Source organism: Oncorhynchus tshawytscha, linkage group LG10, assembly GCF_018296145.1.
Source record: "Oncorhynchus tshawytscha isolate Ot180627B linkage group LG10, Otsh_v2.0, whole genome shotgun sequence".
Taxonomy (NCBI): domain Eukaryota; kingdom Metazoa; phylum Chordata; class Actinopteri; order Salmoniformes; family Salmonidae; genus Oncorhynchus; species Oncorhynchus tshawytscha.
Genome location: NC_056438.1, coordinates 40450329 through 40472797, shown reverse-complemented (window position 1 = coordinate 40472797; position 22469 = coordinate 40450329). Strand labels below are relative to the sequence as shown.

At 42.8% G+C, this 22469-nt stretch overlaps 1 protein-coding gene across 1 annotated transcript; it reads left to right on the top strand.

Moving 5' to 3' along the window:
- The first annotated feature begins 1906 nt into the window (after positions 1–1906).
- Positions 1907–16674, top strand: tmub1 (transmembrane and ubiquitin-like domain containing 1). Its single transcript, XM_024403977.2, has 3 exons — positions 1907–2017; positions 9400–10091; positions 15614–16674. Exons 2-3 carry the CDS (start codon positions 9445–9447, stop codon positions 15963–15965), a joined length of 999 nt encoding a protein of 332 aa, XP_024259745.1. The 5' UTR covers positions 1907–2017; positions 9400–9444; the 3' UTR covers positions 15966–16674.
- The last annotated feature ends 5795 nt before the right edge of the window (positions 16675–22469 follow it).

Here is a 22469-nt window from a genome sequence, read left to right as displayed (position 1 = left end):
GCCACGCACAACTCCAACACCATCATTAAGTTTTCCGATGAAACAACAGGGTAGACCTGATCACTGACAACGATGAGACAGCCTACGGGGAGGAGGTCAGAGAACTGGCCGTGTGGTGCCAGGACAGCAACCTCTCCCTCAATGTGATCAAGACAAAGAAGATAATTCTCATCGACAGGGCTGTAATGGAGCAGGTTGAGAGCTTCAAGTTCCTTGGTGTCCACATCAACAACAAACTATCATGGTTCAAACACACCAAAACAGTCGTGAAGAGGGCATGACAAAGACAATTCCCCATCAGGAGACTGAAAAGATTTGGCATGCGTCCTCAGATCCTCAAAAAGTTCTACAGCTGCACGATCGAGAGCATCCTGACTGGTTACATCACTGCCTGGTATGGCAACTGCTCGGCCTCCGACCGAAGGCACTACAGAGCGTAGTGTGAACGGCTTTGTACATCACTGGGGCCAAGTTTCTTGCCATCCAGGACCTCAATACCAGGCGATGTCAGAGGAAGGCCCTAAAAATGGTCAGACTCCAGCCACCCTAGTCATGGACTGTTTTCTCTGCTACCGCAAGGCAAGCAGTACCGGTGCGCCAAGTCTAGGTCCCAAAAACTTCTTAACAGCTTCTACCCCCAAGCCATAAGATTCTGAACAGCTATTCAAATGGCTACCCAGACTATTTGCAACCACCCCCCCTTTTACGCTGCAGCTACTCTGTTTATTATCTATGCATAGTCACTTTAACTATACCTACATTTCACTGTTGTATTTGGCGCATGTGACAAATTGGATTTGATTTTAAATTAATATCCAACTAGTCAATGACAACTGTGTGGAGTTTGTGACAGCAACTATGTGAGCTTATTACAGAAGGAATGTCCACCAGAGCTGTTGATAGAGAATTTAATGTGAATTTCTCTAGCATAAGTCATGAAACAGAGGAGTATTTCTGTCTGTAATAAAGCCCTTTTGTGGGGACTCATTCTGACTGGCTGGGCCTTGCTCCCCAGTGGGTGAGTCAGTTTCCCAAGTGGGTGAGCCTTTGCCCTCCCAGGCCCACCTACTTCATGTGAAATCCATAGATTAGGGCCTAATACATTTTTTTTTTAAATTGACTGATTTCCTTACATGAACTATACCTTAGTAAAATTGTTGAAATTGTTGCATTTATATTTTTGTTCAGTATAGATCAAATCAAATCTTATTTGCTGAATACAACAGGTGTAGGTAGACCTTACAGTGAAATGCTTACTTTACAAGTGCTTAACCAACAATGCAGTTGTAAGAAAATACCTTAAAAAAAAAGTACGAGATAAGAATAACAAATCATTAAAGAGCAGCAATAAATAACAATAGCGGGGCTATTTACAGGGGGTACTGGTAGAGTCAATGTGCATGTGCACCGGTGTTGAGGTAATTGAGGTAATATGTACATTTAGGTATAGTTATTAAAGTGATAATAACAGAGAGTAGCAGCCGCAGTGTAGAAGGGGGGGGACAATGCAAATAGTCTGGGTAGCCATTTGATTAGCCATTCAGGAGTCTTATGGCTTGTGGGTAGAAGCTGTTAAGAAGACCCTACTGAGTATTTCCAACCCCACTTTTACATCCACACATACACATTTTTGCCTCATTAAGCCAACATGTAATTTATAGGCCTAATGCATTGGGGGCATTTATTTAACTTTGGAAAATGTTTTAAAACCCACAAATAATGCAAATGTCACATAAATATGAACAAATATGAATCATTGTTAATGTTTGGACAGTTTTTTTGTTTATGTATACACACACATGTATACACATAATAATTATATATATATATATATATATATATATATATATGACACATAATTAAATATATACACATACACACTTTTATTTTGAAAACTTTTGATATTCCGTGACCCGGAAGTACTTTTTTAATGTTGATGACGAAATGCTGATGTAAGGAAGTGCACATCAAATTGGATAATGATTTAGCTACAATGATGCTATTTCAAATGTTAACAGTAAGTTCTACTATGCATATATTTTGTTGAAGTATTGTTGTAGTAACACTAGTCGTTCGTTTGATTGACATTAAACTCTGGTTGATTAATCTTTTGCCGTTAGAGCCGCTACAGTTAATAGTTAGCTAGCTACTATGGCTTGAATTGTTGGGATATTTGACGAATGACTACCTGTTAGGGCTAGGCGGATGCTTGCTAGTCTAGGTAACTAGCAGCTATACTAGTTAGCTACCTGCTGGCGACGATAGTGTGTAACTAGCTAGCTAAGCGAGTTTGCAGGAGATAAGTTAAAGTTAACCAACTGCCCTCGTAGAGCCAATGGTTAAGGAACTTGTGAACGTACGTAGCTAGGTAACTAACTAGGCCTGGCTTGTTAGCAAACTAACGTTAGATAGTTTGTGTTAGCTTTCTAGTGTAAGTTAGTCGAAGTGTGTAGTCACGACCTTGTTCACTAAAACTAACTAACTAGTTGGTGGTAGCTACTAATGCAGAATTTATGGTAGGTCAGTTAACTACTTACTTTGTATCCAATAAATATTGACCAATAAATAGCCTATCATTACGTTCAGGATCACAGAGAGACCGATCACCACATAGCAGGACTTTTTGACCCCACAGTTGTCATTGACTGTCTGAATATACAAGACAAGTAATTGAGTTATTATTAATGTTTTTTTACCAGGCAGGTCAGTTAAAAACGAATTCTTATTTACAATGATGGCTTGGCAAAGGGCAAGTATATCTTTACTTTTACATGAGTAAAATTAAAGATAACTTTTTAATAGAAAATTACTTTAGTAAAAGGGAAAGTCACCCAATAAATTACTACTTGAGTAAAAGTCTAAGTATTTGTTTTTAATACTTAAGTACCAACAAGTAATTGTAATTTCTAAAATATACTAAAGTATCAAAAGTAAATAATTTCCAATTCCTTATATAAAGCAAACCAGATGCCATCATTTTTTATTTACGTATAGCCAGGGGCATGCTCCAACACTCAGACATCATTTATAAAATAAGCATGTGTTTAGTGAGTCTGCCAAATCAGAGTCAGTAGGGATGACCAGGGATGTTCTCTTGATAAGTGTGTGAATTAGACAATTGTCCTGTTCTGATAAGCATTCAAAATGTACCAAGTACTTTTGGGTGTCAGGGAAAGTGGAGTAAAACATACATTATTTTCTTTAGGAAAGTAGTGAAGTAAAAGTTGCCAAAAATATAAATTTGGTCACAAATTTGTAAAAGAAAAAAAATGGGCCTCAGGATCTCGTAATGGTATTTTTGTGCATTGAAATTGCCAATTGATAAAATGCAATTGTGTTCATTGTTTGTAGCTTATCCCTGCCATACCATAACCCTACTGCCACCATGGGGCACTCTGTTTACAACGTTGACATCAGAAAACCGCTAGCCCACACGACGCTATAAACATGGTCTGTGGTTGTTAGGCTGTCTGAATGTACTGCCAAATTCTCTTACACGGTAAACCTGGCGCCGACAGAGATGGTTGCCTCACTTCGCGTTCTTAGGAAACTATGCAGTATTTTATTTTTGTATGTATTATTTATTACACTATGTTACCCCAGGAAATTTTAAGTCTTATCACATACAGCCGGGAAGTACTATTGGATATAAGAGCAACGGCAAATTACCAACATTACGAAAAGGAATAGGACTTTCCCGAAGCGGATCCTCTGTTTGGACCACCACCCAGAACAATCGATCGAATCCCAGTAGGCGTCCCAAAACAATGGCGCCGCAGGAGGGGAAGACAGAGCAGTCTTCTAGTCAGGCTCCGTAGACGGGCACATTGCGCATCGCTCCTGAGCATACCACTTGCCAATGTCCAGTCTCTTGACAACAAGATAGACGAAATCCGAGCAAGGGTAGCATTTCAGAGATTGTAACATTCTCTGTTTCACGGAAACATGGCTCACTCGGGATATGTTAGCAGAGTCGGTACAGCCACCCGGTTTCTTCATGCATCGCTCCAACAGAAACAAACATCTTTCTGTTAATTAAGAAGGGCGGGGGTGTATATGCCTTATGATTAACGAGTCATGGTGTGATCATAACAACATACAGGAACTTACATCCTTTTGTTCACCTGACCTAGAATCCCTTACAATCAAATGTCGACCGCATTATCTACCAAGAGAATTTTCTTAGATTATAATCACAGTCGTGTATATCCCCCCCAAGCAGACACCTCGACGACCCTGAAAGAACTTCATTGGACTCTATGTAAACTGGAAACCATATATCCTGAGGATGCATTTATTGTAGCTGGGGATTTTGCACGACCCGGGCTGGCAAACTTCTGGATCATTGTTACTCTCTCCGCGATGCATACAAAGCCCTTCCCCGCCCTCCTCTCGAACCAATCTGACCATGACTTTTATGTCCATTTTGTTGCTCCCAGCCTACAGACAGAAACTAAAACAAGAAACGCCCGTGCTCAGGTCTGTTCAATGCTGGTCTCACCAATCGGATTAAACGCTTCAAGATTGCTTCGATCACGTGGACTGGGATATGTTCTGGATAGCTTCAGACAACAACATTGATGTGTGTGCTGATTCGGTGAGCGAGTGCAAGTGCATCGGTGATGCTGTACTTACGGTGACTATTAAAACCTTCCCCAACCAGAAACTGTGGATTGATGGGAGCATTCGTGCAAAACTCAAAGCATGAACCACTGCTTTTAGTTGTGGCAAGGCGACCGGAAACATGACCGAATACAAAGAGTGTAGCAATTCACTCTGCAAGGCAATCAAACAAGCTAAGCGTCAGTATAGAAACAAAGTAGAGTCGCTATTCAACGGCTCAGACACAAGACGTTTGTGGCAGGGTCTACAGTCAATCACGGATTACAAAAAGAAAACCAGCCCCGTAGTGGACACCGATGTCTTGCTCCCAGGCAAACTAAAAACTTCTTTGCTCACTTTGAGGACAATACAGTGCCACTGACACGGCCCGCTACCAAAATCTGCGGGATCTCCTTCACCGCAGCCAACGTGAGTAAAACATTTAAACGTGTTAGCCCTCGCAAGGCTGCCGGCCCAGACAGCATCCCTAGCCGCATCCTCAGAGCATGCGCAGACCAGCTGGCTGGTGTGTTTACGGACATATTCAATCGATCCTTATCCCAGTCTGCTGTTCCCACATGCTTCAAGGGGGCCACCATTGTTCCTGTTCCCAAGAACGCGAATGTAACTGAGCTAAATGACTATCGCCCTGTAGCACTCACTTCCGTCATCATAAAGTGCTTTGAGAGACTAGTCAAGGAACATATCACCTCCACCCTACCTGACACCCTAGACCCACTCCAATTTGCTTACCGCCCCAGTAGGTCCACAGATGACGCAATCACACTGCACACTGCACTATTCCATCTGGACAAGAGGAATATCTACAGTTGAAGTCAGAAGTTTACATACACTTAGGTTGGAGTCATTAAAACTTGTTTTTCAACCACTCCCACAAATTTCTTGTTAACAAACTATAGATTTGGCAAGTCGGTTAGGACAAATACTTTGCATGACACAAGTCATTTTTCCAACAATTGTTTACAGATGGATTATATCACTTATAATTCACTGTATCACAATTCCAGTGGGTCAGAAGTGTACATACACTAAGTTGACTGTGCCTTTAAACAGCTTGGAAAATTCCAGAAAAGAATGTCATGGCTTTAGAAGGTTCTGATAGGCTAATTGACATCATTTGAGTCAATTGGAGGTGTACCTGTGGATGTATTTCAAGGCCTACCTTCAAACTCAGTGCCTCTTTGCTTGACATCATGGGGAAATCAAAAGATATCAGACAAGACCTCAGAAAAATAATTGTAGACCTCACAAGTCTGGTTCATTCTTGGGAGCAATTTCCAAACGCCTGAAGGTACCATGTTCATCTGTACAAAAAATAGTACGCAAGTATAACCACCATGGGACCACACAGCTGTCATACCTCAGGAAGGAGACGTATTCTGTCTCCTAGAGATTAATGTGCTTTGGTGCAAAAAGTGCAAATCAATCCCAGAACAACGGGTACAAAAGTATCTTTTTCCACAGTAAAACGAGTCCTATATCGACGTAACCTGAAAGGCCGCTCCGCATGGAAGAAGCCACTGCTCCAAAACCGCCATAAAAAAGCCAGACTACGGTTTACAACTGCACATGGGGACAATGATCATACTTTTTGGAGAAATGTCCTCAGGTCTGATGAATAGAACTGTTTAGCCATAATGAACCATTATTATGTTTGGAGGAAAAAGTGGGGAGCTTGCAAGCGGAAGAACACCATCCCAACAGTGAAGCACGGGGGTGGCAGCAGCATGTTGTGGGGGTGCTTTGCTGCAGAGGGGACTGGTGCACTTCACAAAATAGATGGCATCATGAGGTAGGAAAATTATGTGAATATATATTGAAGCAACATCTCAAGACGTCAGTCAGGAAGTTAAAGCTTGGTCGAAAATGGGTCTTCCAAATGGACAATGACCCCAAGCATACTTCTAAAGTTCTCGCAAAATGGCTTAAGGACAACAAAGTCAAGGTATTGGAGTGGCCATCAAAGCCCTGACCTCAATCCTATAGAAAATCTGTGGGCAGAACTGAAAAAGCGTGTGCGAGCAAGGAGGCCTATACAAACCTGACTCAGTTACACAAGCTCTGTCAGGAGGAATGGGCCAAAATTCACCCAACTTATTGTGGGAAGCTTGTGGAAGGCTACCCAAAACATTTGACCCAAGTTAAACAATTTAAAGGCAATGCTACCAAATAGTAATGGAGTGTATGTAAACTTCTGACACACTGGGAATGTGATGAAAGAAATTAAAGCTGAAATAAATCATTCTCTCTACTATTATTCTGACATTTCACATTCTTAAAATAAAGTGGTGATCCTCACTGCCCTAAGACAGGGAATTTTTTATGCGGATTAAATGTCCGGAATTGTGAAAAACTTAGTTTAAATGTATTTAGCTAAGGTGTATGTAAACTTCCAACTTCAACCATAAGTAAGAATGCTGTTCATCGATTACAGCTCAGCATTTAACACCATTATACCTTCCAAATTCGTCATTAAACTCCAGACCCTGGGTCTCGACCCCGCCCTGTGCAACTGGGTCCTGGACTTTCTGACAGGCCGCCCCCAGGTGGTGAGGGTAGGAAACATCTCCACCCCGCTGATCCTCAACATTGGGGCCCCACAAGGGTTTGTTCTCAGCCCTCTCCTGTACTCCCTGTTCACCCATGACTGCGTGGCCATGCACGCCTCCAACTCAATCATCAAGTTTGCAGACGACACTACAGTGGTAGGCTTGATTACCAACAACGACAAGACGGCCTACAGGGAGGAGTTGTGGGCCCTCGGGAGTGTGGTGTCATGAAAATAACCTCACACTCAACGTCAACAAAGCAAAGGAGATGATCGTGGACTTCAGGAAACAGCAGAGTGTACACCCCCCTATCCACATCGATGGGACAGTAGTGGAGGAGTTGGAAAGTTTCATGTTCCTCGGCGTACACATCACGGACAAACTGAAATGGTCCACCCACACAGACATTATGATGAAGAAGGCGTAACCTCAGGAGGCTGAAGAAATTTGGCTTGCCACCTAAAACACTCACAAACTTTTACGGATGCACAATCGAGGGCATCCTGTCGGGCTGTATCACCGCCTGGTACGGCAATGGCACCGCCCACAACCGCAAGGCTCTCCAGAGGGTAGTGAGGTCTGCACAACGCATCACCGGGGGCAAACTATCTGCCCTCCTACAACACCCGATGTCACAGAAAGGCCAAAAAGATCATCAAGGACAACAACCACCCGAGCCACTGCCTGTTCACCCCGCTATTATCCAGAAGGCGAGGTCGGTACAGGTGCATCAAAGCAGGGACCGAGAGACTGAAAAACAGCTTTTATCTCAAGGCCATCAGACTGATAAACAGCCATCACTAAGAGTGAGTGGCTGCTGCCAACATACGGACTCATCTCTAGCCACTTTATTAATTAAAAATTGGATGTAATAAATGTATCACTAGCCACTTTAAAAATGCCACTTTATATGTTTATATGCCCTACATTATTCATCTTATATGTATATACTGTACTCGATACCATCTACTGCATCTTGCCTATGCTGTTCGGCCATCGCTCATCCATATATTTATATGTACATATTCTTATTCTTCCCTTTACACTTGTGTGTATAAGGTCATTGTTGTAAAGTTGTTAGATATTACTGCACGGTCAGAACTAGAAGCACAAGCATTTTGCTACACTCGCTAACCATGTTTATGTGAACAATAACATTTGATTTGATTCGTAAAAGACGTTTGAGGCGTCTTATGGTAGAGAAATTAACATTACATTCTCTGGCAACAGCTCTGGTGGACATTCCTGCAGTCAGCATGCCAATTGCACGCTCCCTCAAAACTTGAGACATCTGTGTCTTTATGTTGCGACAAAACTTAACTGGACATTTTAGAGTGCCCTTTTATTATCCCCAGAACAAGGTGCACCTGTGTCATGATAATGCTGTTTAATCAGTTTCTTGATATGGTACACCTGTCTGGTGGGATGGCCCGTGATGGCACAAGGTCAGTTTGACAATCTAGATACCGCCCAAGCCTAGTTGCCGCCACTCCAAAAAAATAAACAAAACTTAATGTATTGTTTTATATTTCTTGATGGTAAACATTGTCAGTGTAAACTGAAATGACTAAAAACAAAGTGTTTTTGACTAAGAATCTTGGAGAACTAACAGTCACAAATTAAAAACTAGACAGTTGGAGACAATCTAAAATTCATAAAATGTCGTGGCATGTGGCCACAATTGTTAAAATGTTTGAGTCGCTCAGATAGTGTAAGAAGACGGATTAAGCCATGTCACAATGAAAAAGAATATCAAGAAATTAGCTTAAAGCTGAAATGTTTTCTCAGCCCCAAGACAAAAAGTGTATCATTGCTTTAAAAAGCAAAATATTGTCTCTGTGACCAAGAGGGCCTTAACAAATGTTGGCCACAACCACTACCATGCCCCCTACAAACATTGCAGCTCAAGAACTCAATTCAACTTCCTCTTGCAAGTAACGCCCATGAGCAGACTTTGTGCAGGCAGACCAATCTATCTTAGATGCTCCTATTTTTCGGATGTCATGGAGAAATGTGCTGAATAGTGCAATTTCTGTTTTGAAACATGGTTTTTATTTATGATTTTAACAATCTATAATTGAGTAGACTTTGTGCCGTAAGAACTGAACACCTCAATGTTGCCTACATGAATGTCATATTTGACTAAGCTCTGGCTAGGCAAACCATTTGAGTATGTGTTAGACTGAGCCCCAACCAAATCCTTTTCCTCCCTCCTCCTTTGTTCCAGGTGCCTAGTCAAACCTTGCCTTAGTGTGGGACCCCCGGCCTGGGTATGGCTCTAATCGAGGGGGTGGGGGACGAGGTCACCCTGCTCTTTGGTGCGGTCCTCCTGCTGCTGGTACTGGTGATTGCCTGGGCCTCCACGCACACGGCCGAGCCCCCCGAAAACCTCTTCACCACACCCCCTACCTCATCCTCCTCCTCTTCAGTCTCTGCCTCCCTCCAGCTCCGGACCGCCCCCTTTGATCCGCACCCGGCTCCCAATAACATCACCACCAATGACAGCGACAGTTCGGAGTTGCCACCTACCACAACCACTCTGGTCAGCCTGACCCCACCTTTGGGGGAGGAAGGTAAGGCAGAGGCAGGAGGACAGATTCCTGAGGTGGGTGGAGAAAGGGGAGTAGAGGGGGCAGGTGGAGAGAGCAGCCTTCTGGAAGAAGAGGGGTCGGGCTTCAGGAGGGATGGTGTGAGACACCGAGAGGGCGTCGGAGGTGGCCAGGCTGGAGCCGGCCCCTCTCCTTCCCCTTCTTTCCCCACCCCGAGTCCACTAGACAGTGCCTCAAGTGACAGCCACTTCCCTGATGTGGATACTACTGCCGCTGCCGAGAGGAACATGGTCTTGCGTCTTAAGTTCCTCAACGACACAGAGAGGATGGCCCAGGTCAAGCCTGAGGACACCATTGGTTACATCAAAAGGTACCTATTCTTTTGAGGTTTGTATCTATCTATTGCATTTGGCCTATTCATTCATATGAACACTTGAGACACATTCAATTTTGTTTGCCTCTTAGTTAAGAGGGCAGCTTTACAAGTAGACCTACACTTCCTCCTATTTTTTCAGGGACTATCTGCAAGTTTAAACGTATTTTAAAAAAATATATGTAATTGAACCTTTATGCAGAGACTTGCAGGTATTAACCAAGTCCAAGGGTAACTCATTCTTAACAGAGCCTTCTCACAGCATTCTGTCTCTCCTAATAGACCTTGGGGATGGTGACACACATGGCAAGGTGTTTCAGGATGCTTTTTAGGCTGACTTATAGCATCAAGGGAATCGACTTAATCGTCTTCCAAATACTTAGGCAGAAACTAGGGATTTGTGGGTTGTAGTAAGATTGTTTGAATATAATCCCTATGGTTAAGATTTGGGTAGTGTGTTTACGTAGATTCACACTGGTGCCGACCACTATTGAGGCTGGCAGAGGTGAAGGGGTGGGTGTGTATCAATCAGACCTGCGTTCATAGAACTATATTTAAATTATTTTCAAATACATTTGGCAAAAACCATTTAGATTAGGTTATTTGAAAATACATCTATATTTAATTTAGTATTAAATGCATTTAGAAAGTATTGGCAGGCATTTACAACTACGTCTATTTGAAGAAGACTAGTTGGTTTGGGCTGTGTATTTGAAAATATCCAAAACACGAAAGTGTATTTCCAAATAAAAAATACTGCTGCTTGTGGCAACATACTGCTGAGTCTCATTTGAAGATCGTGTACAATTTATAATGTGGTGCCCTTAACTATGTAGCTTATTTCAAAGTGGGAAACCATTGTTTATGTTGTAGGGTTAGATTTACTAAGGGATGTTCTATATGAATTCAATCACTCGTTTACCTCACCCCCTTTGATTTGAACAAAACCTTCCATACATGTTTGCCCATGGTAGAAGTGGTCAGAAAGAGACGTTTTGGACCTGAATTACAAAATATTAAGGAAATGGAGGTTCTCAAAGTTTACCCATCTGCAAATTTAATGACCCCCCAAAAAAAATATCACATTTACATAAGTATTCAGTCCCTTTGCTATGAGAATCAAAATTGAGCTCAGGTGCATCCTGTTTCCATTGATCATCCTTGTGATGTTTCTACAACTTGATTGGAGTCCATCTGTGGCAAATTCAATTAATTGGACATGATTTGGAAAGGCACACACCTGTTTGGAACCACCAAGACTCTTCCTAGAGCTGGCCGCCCGGCCAAACTGCGCATCGGGGGAGAAAGACCTTGGTTAGGGCGGTGACCAAGACACAATGGTCACTTTGACAGAGCTCCAGAGTTCTTCTGTGGAGAATCTTCCAGAAGGACAACCATCTCTGCAGCACTCCACCAAACAGGCCTTTATGATAGAGTGGCCAGACAGAAGCCACTCCTCAGTAAAATGCATGACAGACCACTTGGAGTTTGCCAAAAGGCACCTAAAGGACTCTGACCATGAGAAACCAGATTCTCTTTTCTGATGAAACCAAGATTAAACTCTTTGGCTGGAATGCCAAGCATCATGTCTGGAGGAACCCTGGCACCATCCCTACTGTGAAGCGTGGTGGTAGCGTCATGCTGTGGGAATGTTTTTCAGCGGCAGGGACTGGGAGACTAGTCAGGATTGAGGGTAAGATGAATAGAGCAAAGTACAGAGAGATCCTTCATGAAAACCTGCTCAGAGTGCTCAGGTCGTCAGACTGGGGCAAAGGTTCACCTTCCAACACGACAACAACCCTAAGCTCACAGGCAACACAACGCAGGAGTGGCTTCGGGATAAGTCTCTGAATGTCCTTGAGTGGCCCAGCCAGTGTCCGGACTTGAACCCGATCGAAGATTTCTGGAGAGACCTGAAAATAGCTGTGCCGCGATGCTCCCCATCCAACCTGACAGAGCTTGAGTGGATTTCCAAAGAAGAATGGGACAAACCCCTCAAATACAAGTGTGAGAAGTGTGTAGCATCATACCCAAGAAGACTCAAGGCTGTAATCGCTGCCAAAGGTGCTTCAACAAAGTACTGAGTAAAGGGTCTGAATACTTGTGTAAATGTATTATTTCAGTTTTTGTTTTTAATACATTTGCAAAAATATCTAAACAGTTTTTGCTTTGTTATGAGGTATTGTGTGTCAATGGGGGGGACAGGGACTATTAATCCAATTTAGAATAAGTAACGTAACAAAATGCGCAACAAAATGCACATCAAGGGGCCTGAATACTTTCCAAATGCGTTGTAAATTATCCAAAAACTCAAAAAAAAAAAGTTTTGCATATGTCATAGCTCAGACCCTATTTTACTATAGAAAGTTACGGGGGAATAATTATCCCAGGAAAAATAGTTTTGGGGGTGTGCTCTTTGCATCTGTAACTGCGTCTGAGTTTCATCATTATAAACGATTTATCCATGATCATCCATAACCGTGGTAGCATCCACATTAATCTAGAAGTGCTCAAACATATTCTATTCTTATTCACAATAAAACTAACTCCAAAATGACACTAGATTACTTAACAATTCATTTCTATTGGGCACAACAATTCCAAACACAACCAAAACAAATTGCAAATGCATCCAACAAGTTTGTAGTCACAAGCTTAATGTAGTCATTGCGTGCTAGGAATATGGTATCAAATAAACTTTTGACAAAATTGAATACACTAAGTGAATTTGTCCAAACACTTATGACCCCTTCAAATGTGGGGACTAGATACATAAAGTGATTTAATTTCTAAACAGTAAATCAGATAGGTATGAAAATACCCTAAAATAAAAGGTGACATGTACTGTCACGTCATATGAAACATTGTATATCAAATAGAAAATGCTGGAGCAAAATGTAAAGTTTTAGCTTCACTGTCCAAATAAGTAGGGGAGTGTAGCAATTGCAATTGGTTCTTGAGGAATAGAACTTATAAATGTCTCAACTTATACTGAACAGTTATATAAACAAAACATGTAAAGTATTCATGAGCTGAAATAAAAGATCCCAGAAGTTTTCCATGCACACAAAGTTAAAACTCTCAAATTTTGTGCACAAATTTGTTTACGTCCATTGCTGAGCATTTCTCCTTTGCCAAGATAATCCATCCACCTGACAGGTGTGGCAGCTTGTGCTGGAGACAATAAAAGGCCACTTTTAAAATGTGATGTTTTCTCACACAATGCCAAGTTGTGAGGAGTGTGCAATTGGCATGCTGACTGCATGAATGCCTACCAAACCTGTTGCCAGAGTACCAGGCAGATTGCAGACAGCGTGTATGGCGTAGTGTGGGCAAGCGGTGGGGTTATGGTATGGGCAGGCATAAGCTACGGTCAACAAACACAATTGCATTTTATCGATTCAAAATTTGAATGCACAGAGATACTGTGATGAGATCCTGAGGCCCATTGTTGTGCCATTCTTCCACCTCCATCACCTCATGTTTCAGCATGATAATGCACGGTCCCATGTTGCAAGGATCTGTACACAATTCCTGGAATCTGAAAATGTCCCAGTTCTTCCATTGCGTGCATGTCACCCATTGAGCATGTTTGGGATGCTCTGGACTGACATGTACGACAGCGTGTCCAGTTCCCGCCAATATCCAGCAACTTTGCACAGCCATTGAACCGGAGTGGGACATCAAGCCACAATCAACAGCCTGATCAGCTCTATGCGAAGGAGATGTCGCGCTGCGTGAGGCAAATGGTCACACCAGATACTGACTGGTTTTCTGATCCACGCCCCTTCTTTTTTTGTTTAAAGGTGTCTGTGACCAACAGATGCATATCTATATTCCCAATCATGTGAAATCCATAGATTTGGGCCTAATGAACTATCCTACCCCAGCAGAACCTAAAATATAAGGGCAATTCTAGCATTCTGGATGTGACACCCCCATGCAATATCACAACTTTATCTTAGAGAATGGCCAAACAGAACATACATTAAATGTTTGGTGTGTGTTTCTATAGTCCCCCTTGGTGAGGGAGTATACCCCAAAAAGCAAACTTTATGGATGTGAATGGCCAAGCTTTTTGGGGAGATTGAACATATTAGCATAAGTCTGAGTTCATAAGGCTTGGGTAAAAACATGGCTAGCCATTTCAAAGGAAGGCTCTACTGAACACAAAAATCATACATTTGAAAATATTGTTATTTTCAATATTACCTTGGAGAGAAAAAACAACGGTTATGGAAGTTACACCCTTTGTTATGGATGGGACTGAGTCTGAAATAGACATTTGTTGTCGCCTGGAACATTTTTATTATTATTATAATAATTTTAGCAGAAGGTAAAGTACTTTAGGGTAGCCTGAATAATATACTGCGTAGGCTAAGGCCAGGCACCATACACTGAGTGTACAAAACATTAAGAACACCTTCCTAGCATGGACTCTACAAGGTGTTGAAAGTGTTCCACAGGGATGTTGGACCATGTTGTGTCCAATGCTTCCCACATTTGTGTCAAGTTGGCTGGATGTCCTTTTGGTGGTGGACCATTCTCAAAATGTTGAGCGCAAACCCAGCAGTGTTGCAGTTCTTGACACAAACTGGTGCGCCTGGCACCTACTTCTATACCCCGTTGAAAGGCACTTGTCTTGGCCATTCACCCTCTGAATTACACACATACACAATCCATGTCTCAATTATTGTCTCAAGGCTTAAAAATCCTTCATGTACAGTGATTGAAGTGGATTTAACAAGCGCCATCAATAAGGGGTCATAGCTTTCACCTGGATTCACCTGGTCAGTCTTTAACCTGTCTCCTCCCCTTCATGTACAGTGATTGAAGTGGATTTAACAAGAGCCATCAATAAGGGATCATAGCTTTCAACTGGTCAGTATGTCATGGGAAGAGCAGGTCTTCATAATGTTTTGTACAATCCGTGTATATCACAATTAACCATAACCAGTTGAATGTAGACACAAATTTGAGATTTGTAATAAAATATACATGTGCCTATACCACCAATTCAATTGGAGACCAAATAAAACCTTGATGGAAGTTAGCTTTACAGAGAGTTTCAAGATGATCCGATGTGAGGTGCATGTTTTATAAAAAACATATATATATTTTTTTTAAACAGAGATGTTGTTACATTACAGTTGCAATCATCCCTCTTTCTTTTTACATTACTTTAGAACTCGCAAATAAATCCCAGGACACTTCAGTGTGGTCTGTATTACTTAATTGAGATGTTAACTTCATAAACACTGGGGGACAGCTGTGAGTGTCCAACATAATAGCCAACATTCATGCAGTTTCTTACTTAAACTCATCATATAAAGCATACATTCCAACATATAGTTCATGACATCTGCTCGATCATCTGGTCTGAGACCACTCTCGGCAGATGTCCACATGTTGCATGTGGTCTTTCCGGAGGTTAACCACAATATGAGAGTGATGGCAGCCAGCAGAAAACTACCTAACTCTGATGTAACCCTTGTCCTTTCTCCCCAACCCCACTTCAGGACCTACTTCGCCGGTCAAGAGCACCAGGTGCGCCTCATCTACCAAGGCCAGCTGCTACAGGATGATGGCCAGACACTGGCCTCGTTAAACCTGTCTGACAACTGTGTCTTGCACTGCCACATCTCCCAGCACGCCACCAGGGCAGCACCAGCAGGGGCCCGGGCTGCCGATCAGGTCCACGTGGCCCTCAACGTGGGCAGCCTCATGGTGCCCCTGTTTGTGCTCATGCTGTCTGTGCTCTGGTACTTCCAGATACAGTACCGTCAATTCTTCACCGCGCCCGCCACCGCGTCACTGGTGGGCATCACCATTTTCTTTAGCTTTGTGGCGTTTGCGGTCTATCGCCGCTGAGGTGAGTTTCCTTTTGGTACGAGCCACATCCCGGATGTTCTTAATGAGCTTCGTTAATTTGCAGCAGTAAAAGTGGCTCCGGATTGTCTCGTTCTATTTATCTGCACTGGTGTGGAACAGCGAGACAGACAGCTATTGCCTCAGTAGGTGTCCTCTAGTCTACCCTATTGTGTTTTCACATGAGTGCAGATGAAGGGGAGATGAGGCCATTTTAGACTATCGAGATGTACCCTTACTTAGCTCCTCTCCCTTTGTGGCCACGATTCTCTGTGAAACAAGCTTTCTGTCACACTTTCCTTCCCCAAATGCTCCATTCATGTAAAGAACAATGTCACCAGATGGATGTGCTGTGATTTTTTTTTTTCCCCCCGTGTTTTTTCTGTATAGCGATTCTCATTGTGCCTATCCTAATATGACAGTTTTTTTTCTTATGTATTCTGGTATGCTACCGCCTCCAGTTTAGTTGGTGCTTGCCTGTAGATGAGTCTATTTTTGGGGCTTACCCCCTTTTGACTCGAGGCAAGACATGGACTTGGCCAGAGGACAATTTGTCTGTTTGCCTGTCTGCAGTCTTTCTCACTGCAGTGATGGAGGTTCAACTGCTGTTGTGCTGTATGTATGTAGGTTGGGACTTAAAGCCTAATTTATGTTTAAAATATGGCTTTTGAAAGGAAAAGATTCAAATTCTATTAAATCATTCTTTTATTTACTGCTGGCTTTTGTGTTTGCATCTTTTGAAGAGGTTTTCAATATTTCAACATTGGGTTTGCATCAGTCATTGTTTTTGGGTTTTATATTCAATATTAACCATTCATTTATTAAAGCTACAGACTGGATTTGGGAAGTTGTTCGAAGGTCATTTTAATTTGTGATATTTACCCATCGATTCTTGAGTAATTGATTATCTGCACCCCAGTAAATCAATGGATTTGATTAATTAGATTCAATGCAATTTAATCTTTGTGTATTGCACAGATCCCGAAGCTTCTGCCCATGTACGGGATGCTCTACTCATTCGGCTTCCCAGAGAACAAGCTAGTCCGGTGAATTTCAGTGATGAATGGCGCTCGTTTAATCAAGTTAGATCAAAGCTGAATCAATGTCTGCAAGATCACATAATGATAGAATTCTACATAACAGAACCAAATATAATAGCACAGTATAACATTATTTTAAGACAAAAATACCACCTTATGATTGGTTGCATTTTTCTCTCGTGGCCAAAACTCAACGTGCGCCACGAGGGCAAATATTGGTGGAGTGCTGCAGAGATGGTTGTCCTTCTGGAAGGTTCTCACATTTTCACAGAGGAACTCTGGAGCTCTGTCAGAGTGACCATTGGCTTCTTGGCCACCTCCCTTACCAGGGCCCTTCTCCGCCAATTGCTCAGTTTGGCCTGGCGGCCAGCTCTAGGAAGAGTCTTGATAGTTCCAAACTTCTTCGATTTAAGAATGATGGAGGCCACTGTGTTCTTGGGGACCTTCACTGCTGCAGAAATGTTTTGGTACCGTTCCCCAGATCTGTGCCTCGACACAATCCTGTCTCGGAGCTTCTTTGACCTCATGGTTTGGTTTTTGCTCTGACATGCACTGTCAACTGTGGGACCTAATATAGACAGGTGTGCCTTTCCAAATCATGTCCAATCAGTTGAATTTACCACAGGTGGACTCCAATGAAGTCGTAGAAACATCTCAATGATGATCAATGGAAGCAGGATGCACCGGAGCTCAATTTTGAGTCTCATAGCAAAAGGTCTCTGTTTTCACTTTGTCATTATGGGGTATTGTGTGTAGATAGATGAGGAAAACATTTGATTTAATACATTTTAGAATAAGGCTGTAAAGTAACAAATTGTATAACAAGTCAAGGGGTCTGAATACTTTCCGAAGACACTATATGCTTCATGATCAAAACCTATTTCTTCATGCAACAAACTTGGATAGTTAGATTGTTTTACTTTGAGGTTAATTTTAGTGTCTTAACGACCATTCCACAGGTGCATGTCATTTATTGTTTATGGTTCATTGAACAACCATGGGACACAGTGTTTAAACCCTTTACAATGAAGATCTGTGAAGTTATTTGGATTTTTACCAATTATCTTTGAAAGACAGGGTCCTGAAAAAGTTTATTTTTTTTGCTGAGTTTACATATGATATTGGCAGAAAGTTTAAATTATTGTTAATCTAACTGCACTGTCCAATTTACAGAGAGAGAGGATGTCATGCTATTGTTTGAGGAGAGTGCACAATTGTGAACTTAAAAGGATTTAACCAATTTGGCACATTTTGGCAGTCTTGATACAACATTTTGAACAGATATGCAATGATTCATTCTAAAACTCATCACTAAGCTAAGAACCCTATTAAACACCTCCCTCTGCAACTGGATCATGGACTTCCTGATGGGCTGCCCCCAGGTGGTAAGGGTAGATAACAACATATTTGCTTCCATGATCCTCAACACGGGGGTACCTCGGGTGCGTGCTCAGTCCCCTCCTGTACTCCCTGTTCACCCACGACTGCATGGCCAAGCACGACTCCAACACCATTAAGTTTGCAGACGACACAACAGTGGTAGGCCTGATCACTGACAATAAGACAGCCTTTAGGGAGGAGGTCAGAGACCTGACCGTGTGGTGCAAGGACAAGAACCTCTCCCTCGATGTGATCAAGACCAAGGAGCTGATCATGGACAACAGGAAAAGGATTCCCGAACACACACCCTTTCAGATCGGATGGGGCTGTAATGGAGAGGGTTGAGAGTTTCAAGTTCCTTGTTGTCCACAACACCAACGTACTATCATGGTCCAAACACACCAAGACAGTCGTGAAGAGGGCACGACAACACATTTTCCCCTTCAGGAGTCTGAAAAGATTTGGCATGGGTCCCCAGATCCTCAAAGGTCAACAGCTGCACCATCGAGAGCATCCTGACCGGTTGCATTACCACATGGTATGGCAACTGCTCAGCTTTCGCCCCTAAGGCACTACAGAGGGTAGTGCGTACGGCCCGGTACATCTTGGCGCCCAGTACATCTTGGGGCTCAGGAAATAGAGTTAAGGGTTTGTAAGTAAGCATTTCACATTAAGGTGTTAACCTGTTGTATTCTGCAGATGTCACAAATAATATGTAATTGGATATACACTAAAGCAAGGCTTGTTTTGGTAATGAATATAGGCTACAAGATAGATAGGCTGTTTGTAATAGGGAATTACCCTTTGAAAGAAGCGGTACACACAGCTGTCTTACCAAAATAATGCAATCTAAATGCTTGAAAGTAGTAGCCTAGTTATTCATGCATGCAAACAAAAATACTGAATAGCAGTTTTGCTTAGAATATCAACACAACTGGAATGCGAACGAATGAATGCAAGCAGAACAAAACCGCAGTAACAAGTGGGCCTAGTAAACTAAATAAAGCTATGACACAATGTATATTTCGGCTAGTTACAGTACATTAACAGTAAACACACCACATAAAAGGTGAATGGAGATCCAAATAACCAAAACACAGCGATATGCAGCCATGCTCAGCTGTCTTGCCAAATAAATAGGCCTATAGGCCCACTTCAGACATAGAAAATCGTGCCGCTCATTAGTACAGCAACACGTTGTAGTATGGCACAATACACTTCTGTGAATTAAATTCCACCCACCCACGTAATCAAATAAGCAATGCTGGCCTACCATAAACATGTTTCCAGAGTGTTAAGATTGTTAAAATATGTATATTATGCAAACTATGCACATTTTGTGTCACCTTTTTGGGCCTTCACCAGTTTGTATCCCTGCTTCCTCACTGCCTCCCTCTGCTTAAGGCCTCAGCATGCTTCAGTTCCCGACAGCCGAAGTTGGCTAGACGAACCAAACGAGTTTGTTCGAGTACTCGCTTAAAAAAACTAGAAAAAATTGTCAACATTACTGTTTGTCCATTTTGAGATGCCGTTGCCAGTATACACTTCCTCAAAATAGTCAGAATTAATCTAAGATAACTCAAGAAATCTGTCAATTATCTTTACTTTTTTATCAAACTAAGATGTTTGGTGCAGTATTTCTAAAAGAAAAAATTGTGCATCAAAACAAGTAGTCTCTCATTGAATGACAACAAAGACTTTACTGAAGAATCCCTACTGTTTACCAATCACCGACGAAGGGGTGTAGACTTTGGGTACGGACTTCGGCTTGCCTCAAGAAAAATTGCTTCAACAATCAAAAAAGCCTTAATCGAAGTCCAAAACTAAGGAAAACACCACAAAACGTTGAAATATATGCACATAATCTTACGAACTGTTTTGGCTATGCGGACGCCTTAGAGCCCTCCAGCTCCCCTTGAAAGAAGGCAGTGGCAGTGAGGCCTTCTGCTTTGTAAGTCTGGCTTTTTTGGAGCATTTAAAGTACTTTACCTCTCTGGTCTGATAAAATCAAATCAAAGTTTATTTGTCACGTGTGCCAAATACAGTGAAATGCTTACTTACAGGCACTAACCAATCGTGCAAGAAAGGTATTAGGTGAACAATAGGTAGGTAAAGAAATAAAACAACAGTAAAAAGACAGGCTATATACAGAAGTGAGGCTATAAAAGTAGCGAGGTGATCATCGTTGTCGGTGATCAGGCCTACCACTGTTGTCGTCTGCAAACTTAATGATGGTGTTGGAGTCGTGCCTGGCCATGCAGTCGTGGGTGAACAGGGAGTACAGGAGGGGATTGAGCACGCACCCCTGGGGAGCTCCAGTGTTGAGGATCAGCGTGGCAGATGTTGCTACCTATCCTCACCACCTGGGGGCAGCCCGTCAGGAAGTCCAGGATCCAGTTGCAGAGGGAGGATTACCAGGACGTGCAGGTCTTTGTGTTCTTGGGCACAGTGACTATGGTGGTCTCCTTGAAACATATTGGTATTACAGACACAATCAGGGACATGTTGAAAATGTCAGTGAAGACACCTGCCAGTTGGTCAGCACATGCCCGGAGCACATGTCCTGGTAATCTGTCTGGCCCCACAGCCTTGTGTATGTTGACCTGTTTAAAGGTCTTACTCACGTCTGCTACGGAGAGCGTGATCACACAGTCGTCCGGAACATCTGATGCTCTCGTGCATGCCTCAGTGTTGCTTGCCTCAAATCGAGTATAGAAGTGATTTAGCTCATCTGGTCGGCTCGTGTCACTGGGCAGTTCGCGGCTGGGCTTCCGTTTGTAGTCTGTAATAGTTTGCAAGTCCTGCCACATAAGACGAGCGTCGGAGCCGGTGTAGTATGATTCAATCTTTGTCCTGTATTGAACCTCTGCCGGTTTGATGGCTCATCGCACGGCATAGCAGGATTTCTTGTAAGCTTCCGGGTTAGAGTCCCGCACCTTCCGGGTTAGAGTCCCGCAGCAGCTCTACCCTTTAGTTCAGTGCAAATGTTTCCTGTAATCCATGGCTTCTGGTTGGGGTATGTACGTACAGTCACTGTGGGGACAACGTCCTCGATGCACTTATTGATAAAGCCAGTGACGGATGTGGTGTATTCCTCAATGCCATCGGAAGAATCCCGGAAAATGTTCCAGTCTGATAGCAAAACAGTCCTGTAGTTTTTAGCATCTGCTTCATCTGACCAGTTTTTTATAGACCGAGTCACTGGTGCTTCCTGCTTTAATTTTTGCTTGTTAGCGGCAATCAGGAGGATAGAGTTGTGGTCGGATTTACCAAATGGAGGGCGAGGGAGAGCTTTGTACGCGTCTCTGTGTGTGGAGTACAGGTGATCTAGAATTTTTTTTCCCTTTGGTTGCACATTTAACATGTTGATAGAAATTTGGTAGAACTGATTTAAGTTTCCCTGCTTTAAAGTCTCTGGCCACTAGAAGCGCTGCCTCTGGGTGTGTGGTTTCCTGTTTGCTTATTTCCTTATACAGCTGACTGAGTGCGGTCTTAGTGCCAGCATTTGTCTGTGGTGGTAAATTAACAGCCACATAAATTAATGGAGGCGCCATCACTGAGGTAGACAGGTAATCATTACATTTTTTCACCATCCTCTTGACTGCAGCCTGGGTCATGGGCATCCTGGCGAGGACGCCCCGCAGGTGGGTTTACAGGAGCAGGTAGCGTGGCAGGGGATGTGACTGGGACACTGACCGTTTCACACTCTGCAGTAACATAATGCCACAGCTGTCAAGAATCCAGAAGCTTCTCTGGGCTGGTGTTAAGAGCAGATCCACCCGCTCCAGGATGTCTTTCCCTGTGGTGCTTGGCCAGTATCCCATCATTGGCAGCTCTCATGGGCTCCAATACGACCCTTGCTTGATGGGCACAGAGCAGGCAGCACAGGGAGAAGCTGTCAGGGACAGTGGTGTTGTGGCTGGCAGTGGCCAAGGTGTGCTTGGCAGATCTAAAAGAAAGGCACAATATTCTTTGAATGACAAAGCCTTGACTATACACTAACCTACATAGTGTGTGCGTGAGACAGAATGAGTTACAGTGCCTGCAGAGGGTATTCGCACCCCTTGACTTTTTCCAAATGTCGTTG